Source organism: Dasypus novemcinctus, chromosome 4, assembly GCF_030445035.2.
Source record: "Dasypus novemcinctus isolate mDasNov1 chromosome 4, mDasNov1.1.hap2, whole genome shotgun sequence".
NCBI lineage: Eukaryota > Metazoa > Chordata > Mammalia > Cingulata > Dasypodidae > Dasypus > Dasypus novemcinctus.
Genome location: NC_080676.1, coordinates 25570476 through 25588447, shown reverse-complemented (window position 1 = coordinate 25588447; position 17972 = coordinate 25570476). Strand labels below are relative to the sequence as shown.

The following is a 17972-nucleotide window of genomic DNA, read 5'->3' as shown; positions in this document are numbered from 1 at the left end:
ACATTTGTGAAAACTATATCAACTGCTTTATAGACTCACAGAAATGAGAGGAGAGTACCTTTTCAGGTTGAGGAAAGTGGGATATTCAGAGTTATTCAGTGACCTCCCAGAGTCCACACAGCCACTGAGTGAGCATGAACCAGAACTCTTTTTGCTCCACTTGTCCACCTTCCCTCCTCTGAATCTGTGGGCAAAAGCTGTGATCCAGTGACAATACCCACAAACAAGATCTCCTCAGCATTTGCTATATAAACTCTCAAAATATGTTGTGGTTTGTACTGAGAATTAAACAAATGTACCCTTTTCTTTTCTTCTGATTATTTTAGGAACTCTCCCTTTCCTTCTCTTGAGAGAAAAACATTGCCTGCATTATTTGGCTTTTTTTTTTTTCCTACGTAGAAATGAAATTGTTTTCAGAAGCTAATCCCTCTCACTCAGTTTTACCCTAACTTGCACAGTTGGCAAGAAATCAGTTCACATTTTTCACGTACATTCTTTGCTGAAAAGACTCTTGCAAAGGTCCTATTTTTTTTTTTTGACCTGTTTGTGTGCAGTTGGTGATCAGTGTCCCAATATAGGTGTGTTCATGAAAGAGCGCAAATGATATTTCTTATATGACCTTAACATGTGTGCGAGAAACTGATTCAAGATGACCTTTGGAGCAGAAAAAATAAGCAGGGCACTAAGGTGTTTTTATTATTTACTGATTTTATTTCTTGGCCCTTTCAAAAGACAGAGCTAGGAAATATTTGTAGCTAGCTATATGTACACATAAACATACAAATGTACATTTACAAATACATATATATGTGTGTTTGTGTTTATTTTGTTTTTCTTTCCACTTGCCATTCTTTTTATTCTTGAAGCAATTTTATTGGGATATATTCACATACCATACAAATTGTGAATTCAGTGGCTTTTGGTATAATCACAGAATTGTGCATTCATCACTGCAATCAATGTTAGAGCATTTTCATTACTCCAAAAAGAAAAACCTCCCACCCCTTAGCAATCCTTCTATCCTTCCTCTGCCATACATATCCACTAATCTAATTCCATCTCCATCAATTTATTTATATTTACAATTTATAAAAATGGAGTCAAATAATATATAGTACTTTTTGTCTAGTTTCTGTCAATTAGGATAATTCTCTCTCTCTCTAATGAAAAGAGATGATGAAAAGATATTTATGTATTACCATTCATTGCAGTCCACTGTTTGCTCTAGGTGCTTTATTTGCTCAAATACCACCCTATTATTAACATCTTATAATATTAATGTATGTTTGTTCTGATTCATGATTCTTATATTTGTACTGTTAACCACACTCATTGTCTGCAACAGGTTCACTAAGCTATACAATCTCCTGTTTCATCCTTTAGCTTTTTTCTTCTATCCACTTGCCATTCTTATTGACTTAATTTTATTTTTGACTATGTAAGATTCTAAGAGAAGTATCACTTCTTCCTTATCCCTTCCTTCAATTCTCTCTTGCCCTTGAAGGTTACCAACTTTGTTTCCTGGTTTATCTTTTTTCTGTTTCTTTTTGTAATGATAAACAAATATTTCTGTATTTAAAACATTTTCCCTCTTTTTCTTCCATAACAGGTAGCTTATTATATAAATACCTATCTCTTGGAAGTCATTCCATATGTGTTCATAGAGCTCTTTGCCTTTACCATTTATAGTTACATAGTACTTCATTGTGTATGCATATATTATTTTATTCAACCAGTCTCTTATTCAGGATCATTTTTACCCTGCTTGCCTGTGGGAGAGTTTAAGGTGACATAGGAGAACTGGAGGCAGGAAGTGAAGATCAAAAAATAAAATAATTTTGGGATGGTGATGTCTCTAATTGAGAGGGGACTTAGGTCCTATGGGGCAGATGGATGGAACTCTCTTGCTTACAGTTGTAGACTCCCTCAGTTTCTTGGGATGGGCGTTGTTAGTTGTCCTATGAACTGGAGAGTAGGTGTTGTAACTCTGCTGAGATTCAGGTCCAAAAAGGCAGAGTGGGCGTCACCATCCCAAAATGCTCAAGATTGGGTAATCAACAGTGGACTAAAGTAGACTTACTGTTGTTCTACTATGGGCTTTATTGTTACTCTAACAATGGAAGAACTTTTATCATTGATGTGGAGGCAGGGGCCACCGGAGGTTCTTAGGAGAGAAAGAGTGAAAAATAGGTGTAATATGGGGCATTTTGGAGACACTGGAATTGTCCTGCATGACATTGCAGTGATGGATGCAGGCTATTATATATTTTGTCATAACTTAACAAAATTGTTGGGACAGAGTGTGAACTATATAATCCATAGTTAGTGGCAATGCTCTAATATGTGTTCATCAATTGGGAGGGAGAGGGAGTGGGGGATATGGGAAATTCCTATATATATATATATATATATATATATTTTAAATTTACCCCCCCGCCCCCACAGCTTGCTTGCTGTCTGCTTTCTGTGTCCATTTGCTGTACATCCTTCTGTGTCTGCTTGTCTCCCTTTGTTGCATTATCTTTCTGCACCAGCTCTCCATAGGTGCAGGCCATCAGCTCTCCATGGGTGCCAGCCAGCTTGCCTTCACAAGGAGGCCCTGGGATGCAAACCCAGGGCCTCCCATATGGTAGATGGGAGCCCAGTCGATTGAGCCACAGCCGCTTCCCAATCCTCTATATTTTTGATGTATCATTTATGTAATCTAAAGTTTCTTTAAAATAAACAAATAAAACACAATCAGCATCAGAAAACTCAAAAACATTATGCTAGGTATAAGAAATCAGACAAAAGACCATATATTATATGATTTGATTTATATGAAATACCCAGAAAACACAAATCCATAGGGACAGAAGTAGATTAATGGTTATCTCAAATGAGAGTGGGAATTGACTACAAATGGACATGAAGTTTCTTCTCGGGATGATGGAAATATTCTAAAACATGATTATCATACAACTCTTTAAATATACCAAAATCATTGAATTGTACATTTAAAGTAGGTGAATTTTATTGTATAAGTACAAATACTTTTTTTTCCTCTATAAATTGATTTATATTTACATTTTATATAAATAGAATCATACATTATGTTACATAATACATTTAGGTCATAGTAATGCAAGCTTCCTGCATTTGTCCTTTTGTGTCTGGTTTGCGTCACTCAACATATAGCCCTCTGGTTTATGCATGTTGTCATATGGTTTATGACTTCATTTCTTCTTACCGTTGCATAATAGTCCATTGCGTGAATACACCACAGTTTGTTTATCCATTCATTGGCTGATGGACACCTGGGTGGTTTCCAGCTTTTGGCAATTGTGAATAACACCACTATGAATGTAGGTGTGCAGATGTCTATTCATGTCACCACTCTCCGTTCTTCTGGGTATATAGCCAATAGCGGTATTGCAGGGGCACGTGGCAAGTTTATATTCAACTCCTTTAGGAACTGCCAAATACAGGAACTCCTCCACAGTGGCTGTGTACCATTCTGCATTCCTACCAACAGTGAATAAGTGTTCCTATCTCTCCACATCCTCTCCAACACTTGTAGTTCTCTGGCTTTTTAATAGTGGCCATTCTGATAGTTGTGAAATGATGTCTCATTGTTTTTTTGATTTGCATTTCCCTAATCATTAATGTTGTTGAATATTTTTTTCATGTGTTTTTTGCCATTTGTATTTCTTCTTTGGACAAATGTCTAGTCACGTCTTTTGCCCATTTTTAAATTGGGTCATTTGTCTTTTTATTGTTGACTTGTAACATCTCTTCATATATCCTGGATATTAAACCCTTACTGGACATGAGATTTCTAAGTATTTTCTCCCATTGAGTTGGCTGCCTTTTCATCCTTTTGACAAAATTCTGGGAGGTGCAAAAGTGTTTAATTTTGAAGTGTTCCAATTTATCTATTTTTTCTTTTGTTGTGTGTGTTTTGGGTATAAGGTCCAAGAAACCCCTGTGTACCACAGATCTTTAAGATATTTCCCTACATTTTCTTCCAGTAAGTGTATAAGTAAATTATATCCCATTAAAGCTATTAAAAAACTCAGCATTGGTGGCAGGTATGATATTCCTAACCAGAACTATCAAACCTGACTTAAACAACTAAACCCAACTTAGATGTTGTATATACTTAGTGAAAATGTTGGGACTCCCTCCATTCATATAAACTTTCCATTATGTTACTTTTAACCAGAAGTGCATTTTTTTACAAAGTATTTTCTGCTTGAGGAGTTTAAATGAACTGCTGAGCCCTAAGGCAATATATTTATTTTAAACCAACTGTGACAGAAATTACTGATTTAAACCATGTAAAGTGTTGAATTCTAAAGAATCTCATAAGCTACATTGTTGCTCCTTTTTTTATAGCTGAAACTCTGTTAAGAGTTTTAAAACTCTAATTATGTAATAAAGTTTGGAATATATTCCATATTCATCTGCTCTTTAAATATTTATACTATACTGTTAGGCAGCCATTAAAATTATAATTATTAAAACTATGTAGAAACATGGAAGACTATAATACAAATGGAAAAAAAGGCAGAGTGCCAAATGGCTTAAGTACTCTGATTGTAACTAGTGCAACACATATTTTCATCTGTTGAGGTCTGGAGCATAACACAAAAATTATGTGTGTGTTAAGTGATGGGCTGATGGATCTTTCCCTTTAATAATCTTCAGTATTGCTGCATTGTATCCTAATAAGCTTGTTTTCTAAAAGTATTAAGGCTACTGCATGTTGGCAGCTGCCTAAATTTGTAACCTGCCTTTGTAGACTTTCCTCAGAGAATCTCCAGCATTGAAAATGTGTGTAATGAGGTTATATAATTCTAAACTACTGGACTGCTTCTCTTTGTTTACCTGCAATAAAGTCACTCTGATTCCCTTCTATGGAATCTACCAATCTGGTATTGATGGAGAATGACTTTTAAAGAGGGTGGTAACTGCTGTTATCCCTCTCTACTGAAGGCAGAACACGACAACATTGGCTTATGGTGACATATAAGTGATTTAGGTGAGCTTGGAAGAGTATTTTGACTTCAACACTGGTGATTATTATCCGCTGGAATGAGTTACAAAGAATGAAGGTGCTTCCTATCTGGTTAGCATGAAACCATCAAAAGGGAAGTGGACTTGGCCCAGTGGTTAGGGTGTCTGTCTACCACATGGGAGGTCCGTGGTTCAAACCCTGGGCCTCCTTGACCTGTGTGGAGCTGGCCCACGTGCAGTGCTGATGTGCGTAAGGAGGGCTGTGCCATGCAGGGGTGTCCCCCACATAGGGGAGCCCCATGCACAAGGAGTGCGCCCCGTAAGGAGAGCAGCCCAGCGTGAAAGAAAGTGCAGCCTGCCCAGGAATGGCACTGCACACATGGAGAGCTGTCACAACAAGATGACGCAACAAAAAGAAACACAGATTCCCGTGCCGCTGACAACAACAGAAGTGGACAAAGAAGAACACGCAGCAAATAGACACAGAGAACAGATAACTGGGATGGGAGGGAACAGGAGAGAAATAAATAAAATAAATAAATCTTAAAAAAAATAAATAACTCAATCATGCCCAGTAATAGATCAGATTACTAGCATAATCCAATATCTATTTTTGGAGTTTATAACTACATCGAACTGCTACACTAGGTAATTCAATTTTTCTCCTCTGGTTTATGCAGTTTATTCTATATCTCCTTCTCAAAGAGGTATCTTCCAAAATTGTCTGCCATTCATTTTCTCAGAAATATTTAGTGGATTCCCAATTGTGATGGAATAAAATCTTGTTATGCCAGCATTCCCAAAGTCTTCATGGACTAGTCCTATCTGTCTATAGAATCATATACCTGTGTATATGTTCCAAGTATTTGTAAGGACATTGCATAATTCATTTCCCTTTGGATGTACTTCCAAAGACTAAGGTCAGTCTTGTTCCTGCTCTCTGATCACATCCCCACTCTTTTACTGTCTCCAAGTCCCCACTGATGCTGTTTTATTGCTATCTTTTCTCTTTCCCAGCTCACTATATCCTCCTTTTTCTATGGACTCCCCTAGTAACTGTCTTTACTCTGACTTGATATCTATTTTTAAAAATATATATCATTTAAAAAAACTATAGTATCTAATGTTTATAGTGTTTATGATGTTCTAGAGACTGTTTTCAGTATTTACATGAATTAACTCATTCAATCTTCACGGCAATTTAAAAGGTAAAAAAATTTTATATATATATCCATTTTATGGATAAGAAAACAAAGGCACAGAGAGGTTAAATAAGTCATCCAAGGACATGTAGCTAGGAAGTGCTAAATCTGTGGTTTTACCCCAGCTATCTGGATCCAGACCCTGGGTTCTTAACCACAGCCCTAGGCTGCCATTAATAAATTATATTTTTAGGTATTTTAAAATTTAAGCTCTTTAAGGTCAAAGACAAAGTCTGCTTGTTCTTTGTTTTATCCTCATCACCTAGCCTTGTACCTGGATAAGGGGTTGCTCTGTAAAAGTCTGTTTATTGACATGATCTGTTGTCAGTGGTCAGTGAACTTCTAAGAGATTTTCCAGGAAGTGATACACTGATTCTTTCTCCTCTGTTCTCCCTCTATTTTACTGGTGTGAGATGGTTAATGTGGCTGTTGAGAATTCAAATCTGTGGCTTTCACTGCCTAAACCAGTGGAACTCATGAGCCACACTTAAAATGATGGGTGGATCTATTAATGTGTGTGAAACCAAATCTCATATTTTGTTCTGTGCTTTAAAGTGAACATTTTACATTTGTGTGTTTATTTTTTTTAAGCTATATTTTTCTCATTTGGATGTTTGATTTGTCAGATAAAATGATAAAGGCAACTTCTACTTCCCCTTCCCAACAAATCCTGAAACTATACTTAATCCTATCCAGTTCTTCCTTATTTCCTTGGGGGAGAAAAAGGACGTTTGTGTAGTAAATGGCCAAAATTGGGTATGTCATAGTTACTTTTAGTGAATACCTTGTGCATACACTGTTAAGCTTTTGGATGAAATTACTTTTCATGTAATGACAAGATACTGAAGTCTAAAGTTGCTGAAGTTTATATTCTGGGTTTGTTTTATCAGTTGTTTCTCTCTAACAGCATCTTGGTTGATGAGGTAGGACCTTGGAGCCAGATATTTTGAGTGTCGTGTCCTAACAGTTATATACATGTCTATGTATCAGTCAGCAATCTTTGTGAAACAAAATCGGTTTCTGACTGATAGAATGAAAAAAATATATTTGGAAGAATATTGCGTAATCCACAGGCTCAAGAGGAGAGCTAAATCATTCGCCAGCCTCAGGAAGAGTAAAGAACTGTGCTAACCATGGCATCTTGGGGTGGCCAACCAGGAATGTCTCTTAGATCTTGGCCATTGACATGGCTCAGCTCTGTCTCCATTCCACACTCTGCTCAGGATTTGTGTTCCTTGGAAGGGAGTCAGATTTGCTTCATGCTTAAGTCAGGTGCCCATTCCTTAATCGGGGTGATTGGTTGTCCACCAAGCACACATGAAATGGGAGAGGAGTATTTCCAAAGGAAAAGTGGGGTGCTGTGAGAAACAGGTAAACCCCACAGATGCCAACTTCCATCAGGGTTCATCTTGAAGCAGAGGATTTAAATGATGGCTTTAACTTGGACAGTAAGCGATTTGGGTGTTACTACTCTAGATGGAAAATTCTGGCAGTTTAATTCATCAGCAAATGTTTATAATCAACAGCAAAAACTCAAAAATTTCTGGCTCCATTTAAAAATTATGTTTATTTAACTATGTTCAAACATACAAAAAATATAATAATATTAACCCACATGCAGCTATTATCCAAATTCAACAATTGTCAACATTTTGCCAATCTCTGTTGATTTTATTTTAAAGTGCTATGATAATAAGCAGTTTATACAAATGGCTGTATAAAAACTCAGAAGATTTTACTGTGATGTCTGAGAGGCTGCTTTATGCACATAAATACAATTGTCAAATGATCATAAGTCACTCCAGAAAATAATATGTTGCCAGTTACAACAGAAGATAGCTCTGTTCAGCAGTAATGGATTGCTTGCCTGGAAGCAGAGTTTTATTTCAGTCAATAAGGCTTATACTGGCTTAAGCCTGATGAATCGGTTCCTTAACAATTTCCTTTCCAGATTACCTCTACCAGACTTGTCTCCTAGTCTGTGGAGTTTTGGGGGGTGAATCAGAGGTTTTATCTGACAGGAAACCTGGTAAGCACATGCATTGTATAAGAGCTGACCATCTTCTCATCTCTCTTGCAGTCGAAAGATGCATGAGTGTAATGCAGTCCGGGACCCAGATGATCAAACTGAAGCGCGGGACCAAAGGGCTTGTCCGGCTCTTTTACCTGGATGAGCATCGGACTCGTCTCCGATGGCGGCCCTCGAGGAAGAGCGAGAAGGCAAAAAGTAAAGCCCACCTTCTAATTTTGTGCTTAGCGGGACATGGTAACACACTGGCCGTATTGGGTGGCGGCTGTGGGACTTTCATATTTTGGGAAGTTTTGGAGTCAATAATGGATGTGTAGAGACAGGATAAGTGATCATTTTTGCTTTCTGGGGGGAGAACTTAAATCTGTAAAAGTTTTCTTGGCTATGAATGTTGTAAATGCTAATATTTCTCCAGGGTTGGAGACATGAGGGTGATTTTTAGTTGGGATATGAGGCTTTACAGCATGAAGAGCTTTGTTCTCCTATAAAACATGATGGAATCATAAATCCCCGGATTTTAAAGCACGTTGCCTTATTCTAAGTACAGTTAATTGATTAGTGAGGTAATGAAATTATTTTAATAACATCAAGTAAGGGAGTTTTTATTTAACTCCGAGTTGAAGCTGCTTGCTCCCACACCTTCCACACACCGAGTCCTCTCTATCATCTCTCTCATCTGCCCCTTCCTTCCTGTTTCACAGTGACCTTCTAGGTGCAGGCTCTCTTCACCTCTGCAGTGGCCTGTTGTGAGGTCTCCTAACCAATCTCGATATGACTAATTTTTTCTGCCTTTGTTTTTCAATTAAGATACTTTCTTCTTCTGTAACAGAAGACCTTTATTAAATTAGGCTTTTATGATAAATACATCTATTTTTTCACATAACTGGAAACTCAAAGAAAGGCAGGTCCCAGGGGTGGGGCCTTGGGGCACTAGTTCTGTTTCTCAGCAGTGCTCTTGGCTCTGCCCCCTTGCTTGGGCGTGCAGTCAAGGCAGTAGCAACATGTCTTCAGCTGTTCTGTGCCAAACAACGCAACAGGACAGGGAAGGGGGGATAAAGACTGTCTCTCCTGCTTTTTCCTTTTTAGGGGAGAAGAACCCCTTTCCAAACCTTTCTTCAAAGCAGATTGCTCATGTCTCCTTGGTTAGAACTGGGTAGCATGCCCAGACCTAAATTAATGGCAAGAAGTTGCAAGAAATAGGAATGAAGCCACCACAAGGCTTGGACTCATCAGAACTTGCCCTGGTGCTGGGCCTAGGCTCATTTCCCCATGAGTCACAAGGGGAATGGGCTGATAACAGAAGAAAATCAAGAGTCTGCCATAAAGGCAAAGGAGAGGGATAGATGACATATACACAATAAGATATGCAATACTTCTGACTCATGCAAAAAAAAAAAAAAAATGTTTTGGATGGCCTACACAGATGACCTAAAACTCCCTGCCATTGCTTCTCTGATGAAAACAGTTGATGATGCTCCACTAACTAAATAAGGCTAATCTCTGGTCTGTCATTCCAAATTCTCACTAATCTAGCCTCTACATTTCTGACTTTGTCTCCTCTTATTTTCTTTCTTGAGCTCTCAAGTCTAGCATGAGCGGCTTGATTGGCATCCCTGGAGTGGGCCTCATGTTTCTGTGTCTTTACGGCTCTTCTCTTGGATGCCACCTTGTACCTCTCCACCTCGCCCAGCCCTCCTCTGCCTTCACCATCATAGTGTAGCCATTCATGGTATTCTCTCTACCAATGCCAATTGCTTGTAGTTATGCTACTTGGTTGCCGCTAACATTTTTTTCCTTTCCATTTTCTATTTTTTTCCCCAGCAGATTTCTTTTATAGTTCAAACTAATCGCTAACTCCTTGAGATCTCTATCCTCCTGTTGACCTCAGGCCCTATGTACCCTACACATATAGTAGACAGTAAATATATGATTCTTTTATTTATTTATTTATTTTGAGGTACTTGGACAGGAATTGAACCTGGGACCTTTATGTGGAAACCCAGTACTCAACCACATCAGCTCCCCTAAGTTGGATTTTAAAATTTTTATGAGGCACTAGGAACCAAACCCAGGACCTCCCATGTAAGAAGCAAATGATCAACCACTTGAGCCACATGTGCTCCCATGATTTGTTTCAAATGTTGATTTCATTCCTTGCAGTACCAACATTATATTGGGAAGTTGGACTTATAAAATCAAGTCATGTGGGTTGGGCTCTTGCAGGGATTTATTTCAAGGCTGCTATAACAGCCCAGGTTAGACTCTGGTGTTCTGCAGTCTGCCTTGACTGGTACTTGCATTAGAGTTTTGCCACTGATCAGTTCATAAGCCCTTTTTTCTTGCAAAGGTGGAGGAAAATAGTAAATGGCCCCATATAATAAGTGCTATTTTTTTTTCTTCTCCAACCCTCCCCCACCTATAATTAGAAGGGGATGAGGCTGGGTTCAGAGAGACCAATTGGGAAATTTTAGTAACAATCAAGTGGCTGCTTGAACTTACGTAAACCTGCAGTGACAGTGTAGATGATACGTATTTAGCAGGTCAAATCAGTAAGACTTGGTGATTTATTGTGTGGACGCAGAAAGGAGGAAGGAATCCAGGGCTCAAAGTCTAAGGGGAATATTACTGACTCCAAGACTTTCCAAGACTTTTCAAATTACTACCTATTAATAGTATTGGCATTAGTATTAGTGTGCCAGTTCTTAGCACACCTTTCTCAGTGCATGCCTCACATAGTTTCTGTGTCCTCATAATTTTGACTGAATCATACCTCCTTCTCTACTCCATCGCTTGTTTCAGTTTTAGCTGCTGCTTCTAATTGCTGTTTCACTCTTTACTCCCCAATTCAGGCCTGAAACTGAGAATCTGATTAGTTTCGTTTGGCCCTGAGACTCAGAGATGTCGTGCTGTTGAGAAATAAAAAGCATAACCTTGCAGAAAAATATCTAATGAGCCACTCCGGTCCCCGCTTCTGTAAATCAGCCTGTAAAAAACAGGGCCTTGCAGGAGACTATCAAACGAACCACTCCTGCCCCTCACTTCTGTAATCTAATGAACCACTCTTGTCCCCCGCTTCTGTAAATCAGCTGGCGAAAGCATGACCTTTCATCTGCCTTTTGCTTCTGTAATCCTGCTTGCAAAATTTCACCTAGCAGCGTGTTAGCCAATGAGCAAGAGCCATGCTATTCCCACATGAAATCCTATATAAACTGATGAAAACTGAAAAACGGGGCTCAGAATTTGGAGATTGACTTTCCTCTGGGCCCATGCATAATAAATCTGTTCCTCTGCCTCTCCAAGTGCTGTTTGGGTTTTTCTGCCACTCAGAACTCTGGCTTTGCTGCAATAGTGCAGCTTGTCCACATCACCTAGTGAAGAAAGGCACAAGCAGGATTGGAAAGTAGGCCTCCTAGGATTTTTCATTGCATTGAGAAAGTACAGTTTTTCTGGCCTAATACATATTCCTTTCTCTACTAAGAAATTTCATGGCTTTCTACAAAATATGTTGAGCTTTAGAATCCATAGTTAAAAAGTGTTTGAGATTAGGTGTGAGAACATGTGGGGCAAGTGGTGATATTGAGTCCCAGTAATAATAGTCTCTGAAAATAGAATCTTAATAGTATAATAAAAAAGATTTATATATTTACTTATTTGTTAAAGTCTGGAAGGATTTAGTAAATTCTTTATCTCCCTGCCCCTCTCTACTCCTCTCTGCCCCTTTCCACTCCTCTGTTTCCAAAAGCATTATACTGAGTCTCTTTTACATTCCCTTTAATAAGAGCACTCACCAACCTTTATATTACAATGCATATATTACATATTACATATATAACAATACTCTGCAGTCATCTTGTCCAGAAAGATATTGCAAAACACCAAACTCTGCTCTAGGTCACTGTATGTTTGTAAAGAGTAAATTTGATTTATTCATTAATCACTTTTCTACCAGTCTGCTTACCCTGATGGGCTTATCTATCTTTCCATCATAAATTTCAATATATCCTGCATTAGTGGCTTGTAGCACATTGTCAAGACTGCTCAGGGTGGAGCTATTGTGATTAGTAATGGAAGAAATTGTAGCATTGATGTGGAGAAAGTGGCTACGGTAGCTGCTGAGGGTAGGGAGAGGAAAGAAGAGATATGATGTGGGGGCATTTTCAAGATTTGGAGTTGTCCTGGATGGTATGGCAGGGACAGATACTGGACATTGTGTGTCCTGCCATGACCCACTGGGTGGACTGGGGGAGAATGTCGACTACAATGTAGACCACTGTCCACGTGGTGCAGCAGTGCTCCAAAATGTATTCACTAGGTGCAGTGAATGTGCCATGATGATGGAAGAGGTTGTTGATGTGGGAGGAGTGGGGTGAGGGGTGTGGGGGGTATATGGGAACCTCTTACTTTTTGAATGTAACATTTAAAAGAAAATAAAGGAGAAGAAGAAAAGACAAGACTGCTCAGGAAGGCAACTGTTATGTGGAGAACTCTCCTGCTAGGAAATGATAGGTCTTATATTTTACCTTTGGACTTAAAACCACAACTCCCACTCAGTGACTTTGCTCATGCTTATTTTTTAAATTTAAAACAATGATTTCACTTTTCTTTTCTCTTAATCTGCTATCTCCACCTGCCATATTACTGTGTATCTTGCTTCCCTCACAGTCATTATCGACTCCATTTACAAAGTCACTGAGGGTCGGCAGTCTGAAATATTCCAGAGACTAGCTGAGGGAAACTTTGACCCGAGCTGCTGCTTCACCATCTACCATGGCAACCACATGGAATCCCTGGACCTCATCACTTCCAACCCTGAGGAGGCCCGCACTTGGATTACTGGCCTCAAGTACCTGATGGCCGGGATCAGTGATGAAGATTCCCTGGCCAAAAGGCAGAGGACCCACAACCAATATCCTCTCTAGAACTTCATTTTTGAGCTGTGTGTGTGTGTGTGAAGGCAAGAAGATTAGAGTATTTTTTTCCTATAATTTTGAGGTTTTAAGCCCTTTTCCTTTCTGCCTCTTTGTTTACCCCTTGCATCTATCTCTTCTCATTCTCACCCCAAGTAAGAGAGTTTGGACACAAAGGACATAGAAACTTAAGCTTGCATGAAATCAGCGGCAGACTTCTTGTGAAGAGACTGAATTTAGCTCTATAATCTGAGAGATCTTCAAATGCAGCCTAAAGTTTCCTGAGCACACGTTAATATTGCCTGACTTACTGTGGGAATGTTCATAAGCTATGGCCAGGAAAGCAATAGAGTTAGAAAAAATCACGCTTTTTATAAAGTCAGTTTAGTTTAACAAATACTGTTTGAGTTCCAATTATGTACCAGGCACTAAGCTCCTTTCTGTGTTTTCTTTCTCTTCTTTTAATTTGCAGTTTGGAAACGGAACTGATTCATCCTTGAGGGGGAAGTAATTTTTCACCTAATAACATTTGCTCTCTTTAAATTGCTCCAGAAACTGGAGCCTAAGTTTCATTATTGACTGAACCCACTCTTGTGGTCCTGCAGTGCTGACAAGATAAAAGATGGGTGTGCTTTGTCGGCAGGTATCTTTCCTACTGGGGTCGAACTGGGCATGTGCCATGGCCTCAATCTCCTTACCTGTAAAGTAAGTGTATTAGACTAGTTGCCTGCTTTGGTTCCCTTCTTCACATTTTGAATGACCTTAAAATATGTATGTCCCCTTCCGTTTAGGGAGTAGTACTTCTTCCTTCCTGTTATTAGAATGTGTGGACTGATTTTTCCCCCTAGGAGTGTTGATAAAATTGTGCTGCTCTATGTACAGTTCCTCATCGAGGATATTGTTGGAGTGGAGTGTAAATACAGCCCATGAAAGGATTTTGACAGCGTAAAGTTCTGAACTGATGAGCCGTGATGTTTTCATCAATATTCACAGCATGAAAATATATACAAGTGGGATTCATAAGTGAATAACACACAAACGTAGGAGCTAACTTTCTAAGCTTTGTTCTATGAATCGAGTTCCTAGTGCCTTAACATTTGGCAAAAACAAAAACTAATTAATGAATTAGTAAGAATGCTTTCTGCTGCAAGCAGCAGGAAGTTGGATGAAACAGTACCTTCAGACAATAAGGAATATTCATTTTCTCATCAACAGGAACCTGAGGGTCAGTTTACTTGGCAGCTCAATGATGTCATCAGAGACCCAGGATCTGCCATTCTCGGCATCTTGGCGTGACCCTTCAGCTGGCTGCCCTTATGGTCAGAGAGCTGCTCCGGCTCAAAACGCAGCTGCACCCAGAGAGAGCAAAATTTCTTCTCACAAATCTTTTTTTAAGAGTAAAGAAAAATGTCCCGAAGTCCCACAAAAGACTTGTTCATCACTGGCCAGAATTATGATTGCAGACCCATTCCTAAACCTATCCCTGGCAAGGTAAATAAGTGAACATGATTAGATCTCAGGACCCCTTTGTACACTTAAAAATTGAAAAACCCAAAGAGCTTTTGTTTATGTGAGCTATTTCTATTGATATTTGACATCTTAGAAATTTGAGAATTAAAAAATATTTAATTCATTTAAAATAGTAACACTGTTATTTTTATAAAAATAGCTATATTTTTCCAAGCAAATTAATTTAGTGAGGCACAATATTGTTTACTTTGTTGCAAGTCTCTTCAACTCTGGCTTAAGTAGAACACAGCTGGATTCTAATCTGCTTCTGAATTCCATCTGTGGTGATGTGTTGTTTTGGTTGAACACAGAAAATCCAAACTCACATAGAGATGTAGTTGGAAAAAGGGAGGATGTCATGGTTGTAGAAACACCCAGGACTACCTGTTTTAGGCAGTCAAAGGGATGCTGATGCAAAATACCAGAAATCTGTTGGCTTTTATAAAGGGTCTTATGGGGTAAAAGCTTGTAGTTACCAGGCCATGAAGCATATATTACTTCCCTCAGCAAAGTCCGTAGCCACGTTTTGGAGCAAGATGGCTGCCCATGTCTGCAAGCGTGCAGCCTTCCCGGTTCCTCTCTTCCCAGGGCTTGCTTCTCTCTGGGCTCAGCTGCTCTGCTTTCTCCACAAGGTCAGCTGTAGACCATCAGACAAAAGGATCATCTCTCTTCCCAGGGCCTCTGCTGTGTCTAATGGAGCCTTCTGTCTGCTTCTCTGTGTCCTCCTTCCTGGGCTCCAGCTTTAAAACTTCATCTAACTCCTCTGCTCTGCCACAAAGTTTTCTCTTGGTGGGCGGGGACTCAACGTCCTACTGATGTGGCCCAATCAAAGCCTTAATCATTATTTAATCAAGTAAAAGTAAAACCTCTGAATCCAGTATAATCTAATATGTCCAGAGGGACAGACCAGTTTACAAACATCCTATATCTATTTTTGGAATTCATAAACAATATCAAACTGCCACACCATTCTTTGGGGATAGTTGTATTAAGGCTTATCAAAGCTGCTCCCCTTTCATTTCCTTCCTCCATTAAAGCACATGGCTCTTGGATACCTGAATAAAAGCAAGGGCAAGGGAAAAGCAATGGCTATGGGAGAGATGATCAATCCCAGAGGTTGCTATCCTCACCCAGTTAGGGCAAATTCACAATATTCCAGAGACCCTTTAGCCATGTAAGTTGCTCTCTTACTCCTCAAAATTGGATCTTTAAGAGAAATGAACAGAAATTGTGGAAGACTTTTTTGCTTTATTGGCCAATAGTGTTTTGAACCTGATTTGTATGTACATATTTACTAGCACAAGAAATTTTCCACTATTGAATTATCTGGGTTGGTAGCTGGTGATACCAAATTCTTTTATGTAGAAAGTAAGTATTCTCCAGAACTGCACACAGGAAAAGTTTTGTAAGAAATGTAGATAGTTGATGTTTGTGTCAGTGAAAAAAAAAGAAGAAAAGAGGACATTGAATAGTTAGTAAAAAGAAAACTAAAGTCATAAATAGGGACAGCTGCATTGAGTCAGAGAACCAATCTCATGCACATTTGTCAGAATTTGACGGGGTTTTAAATAATATCTTAATAGCAGATTGGCATCCTCGATTGGATATGGTTTACATTACAATTCTTGAGGAGTACACCTTTGGGATGTTCATTATTATTAGATTTTACCTAGGATTGAAAATTTGACCTATGACTGGATAATGAGAATAATGAATCTTAAATGACCATATAGGAAAAATCCATCTAGTCTAAAGTATAAAGTGAATTATTTCTGCAGTTTATGGCAACGTTGCATGGAGGCAGATTCAGACTGTATCTTTTGGAAGCGATACCGTCTCGTGGTTAAGGACTCTGTCTCTGGAGCTGCACAGCCTGGGCCCAGCTTCAATTCTGTCATCTACTGTATAACTGAGCAAATTCCTTAAACCCTTTTGCTTCTGAATTTTTCTCTAACATGATGATGATTCCAGTAGCACCTACCCTAAGGAGTTGTGTGAAGGTTTTTAAATTGATATAGGTAAAGTGCTTAAATAGTGTCTGGCATGTAGTAAGCACTTTACAAACAATAGCTTACATTGTTATTGCCAAAGTGAGGTAAGTTGTGGCAAATCTTTTGCATAGCAGATAAATTAAAGTCCAAAATCTCAGTGGCCCTGCAGGCAATGCCTGGCCTTTTGCCTTGGCACTTTTTTTAGTGAAACTGTTCTCCTTCATTTTCTCTCCATCTTATCTTAACCCCATGAATGAAATTATTTTTACTTCTAGTAAGATTTTAGTAGTTCCTGATGTGCAATGTGGATTAAAGTTTTACACCTTCCTTCTGAATCAGTACCCAGCACACTGCTGTCCACACGGCAAATCTTGGCTGCCGCCTAGTTTTTGGACTGGTCCTGAGCCAAGGATGGATTTTACATTTTTATTGGTTGAGAAAAATCAAAAGAATGAAATTTTGTGACATCAAAATTATAAGAAATTCAAATTTCCATTCCCATAATAAACTTTCATTGCTATACAACCATACTCATTCATTTATGTATTGTCTATAGGGTGTTTTCAACTGATTGTGACAGGGTTGAATAGTTGCAGCTAAGGCCAAATGAACTGCAAAACTTAAAACATATACTTTTAGGCCCTTTACAGAATAAGTTTGTCTACCCCTGCACTAAGTTTATCCCACTCAGTGCTTAGAAAATACTAGATAGAAACCTAGATAGAAATGCTACTACTTACTGTTCTGTTTTTAATGTCCTAGCTTTTCTTTGCAGAATGACTTTCTTTTCTTAAAATTATCGAGTGTATGGATGTAACTCATTAATTCAGGGCTTTCCTCATGTCTTATTAAGAACAGCTATAATGCATCAGAATGCTTTTTGCTTGCAACTGGATCATGTATTATGTTTACTGTCACTGGGAAAGAAAAGTTTTCCTTTCATAAAATCTTAGAGATGTAAGGGACTTCAGGGTTTTTTAGTTGTGCTCCCTGACATTGTAGATGTAGAAACGGAGGTCCGGAGAGGTGACATGGATGACCCATTGGCACAAGGCCTGGTCACGGTTGAATCAGGACTAGAGTATATTTTCTAAGCCTGACTCTATCTCTATTTCTGCCTTACCAGCTCCATCTCCCCTAATTTGTTGATTTGACGACAAATCAGGTGTCCAAACCTGTTTGTGTGCTGATGTGGAAGGCCTTGCAGACTCAGGCACATCCTGAAGCGTTGTTTCTCCAGAAGGTCTTGCTCTGAGGGCTTGACTCTGCCTTTCCTTTGTGAGGTTTGCCAAAGAATTATAGAATACAAGGTAGTTGGATGAAAATATTCCTGTTT

The 17972-nt window shown here is 38.9% G+C and overlaps 1 protein-coding gene across 3 annotated transcripts in view; it reads left to right on the top strand.

Annotated features, from left to right (window-relative positions):
* Positions 1–17972, top strand: part of PLCH1 (phospholipase C eta 1) — a 288838-nt gene that overhangs the window by 170445 nt on the left and 100421 nt on the right. For 2 of the 3 annotated variants that reach the window (XM_071214574.1, XM_071214573.1), the window contains one exon: positions 8281–8427. In XM_071214574.1, the coding sequence (XP_071070675.1) occupies positions 8371–8427 (57 nt within the window). In that variant the 5' untranslated portion in view covers positions 8281–8370. Of the gene's footprint in view, positions 1–8280; positions 8428–12891; positions 13136–17972 lie in introns of all 3 variants that reach the window. The other variant, XM_071214576.1, reaches the window with a different exon arrangement.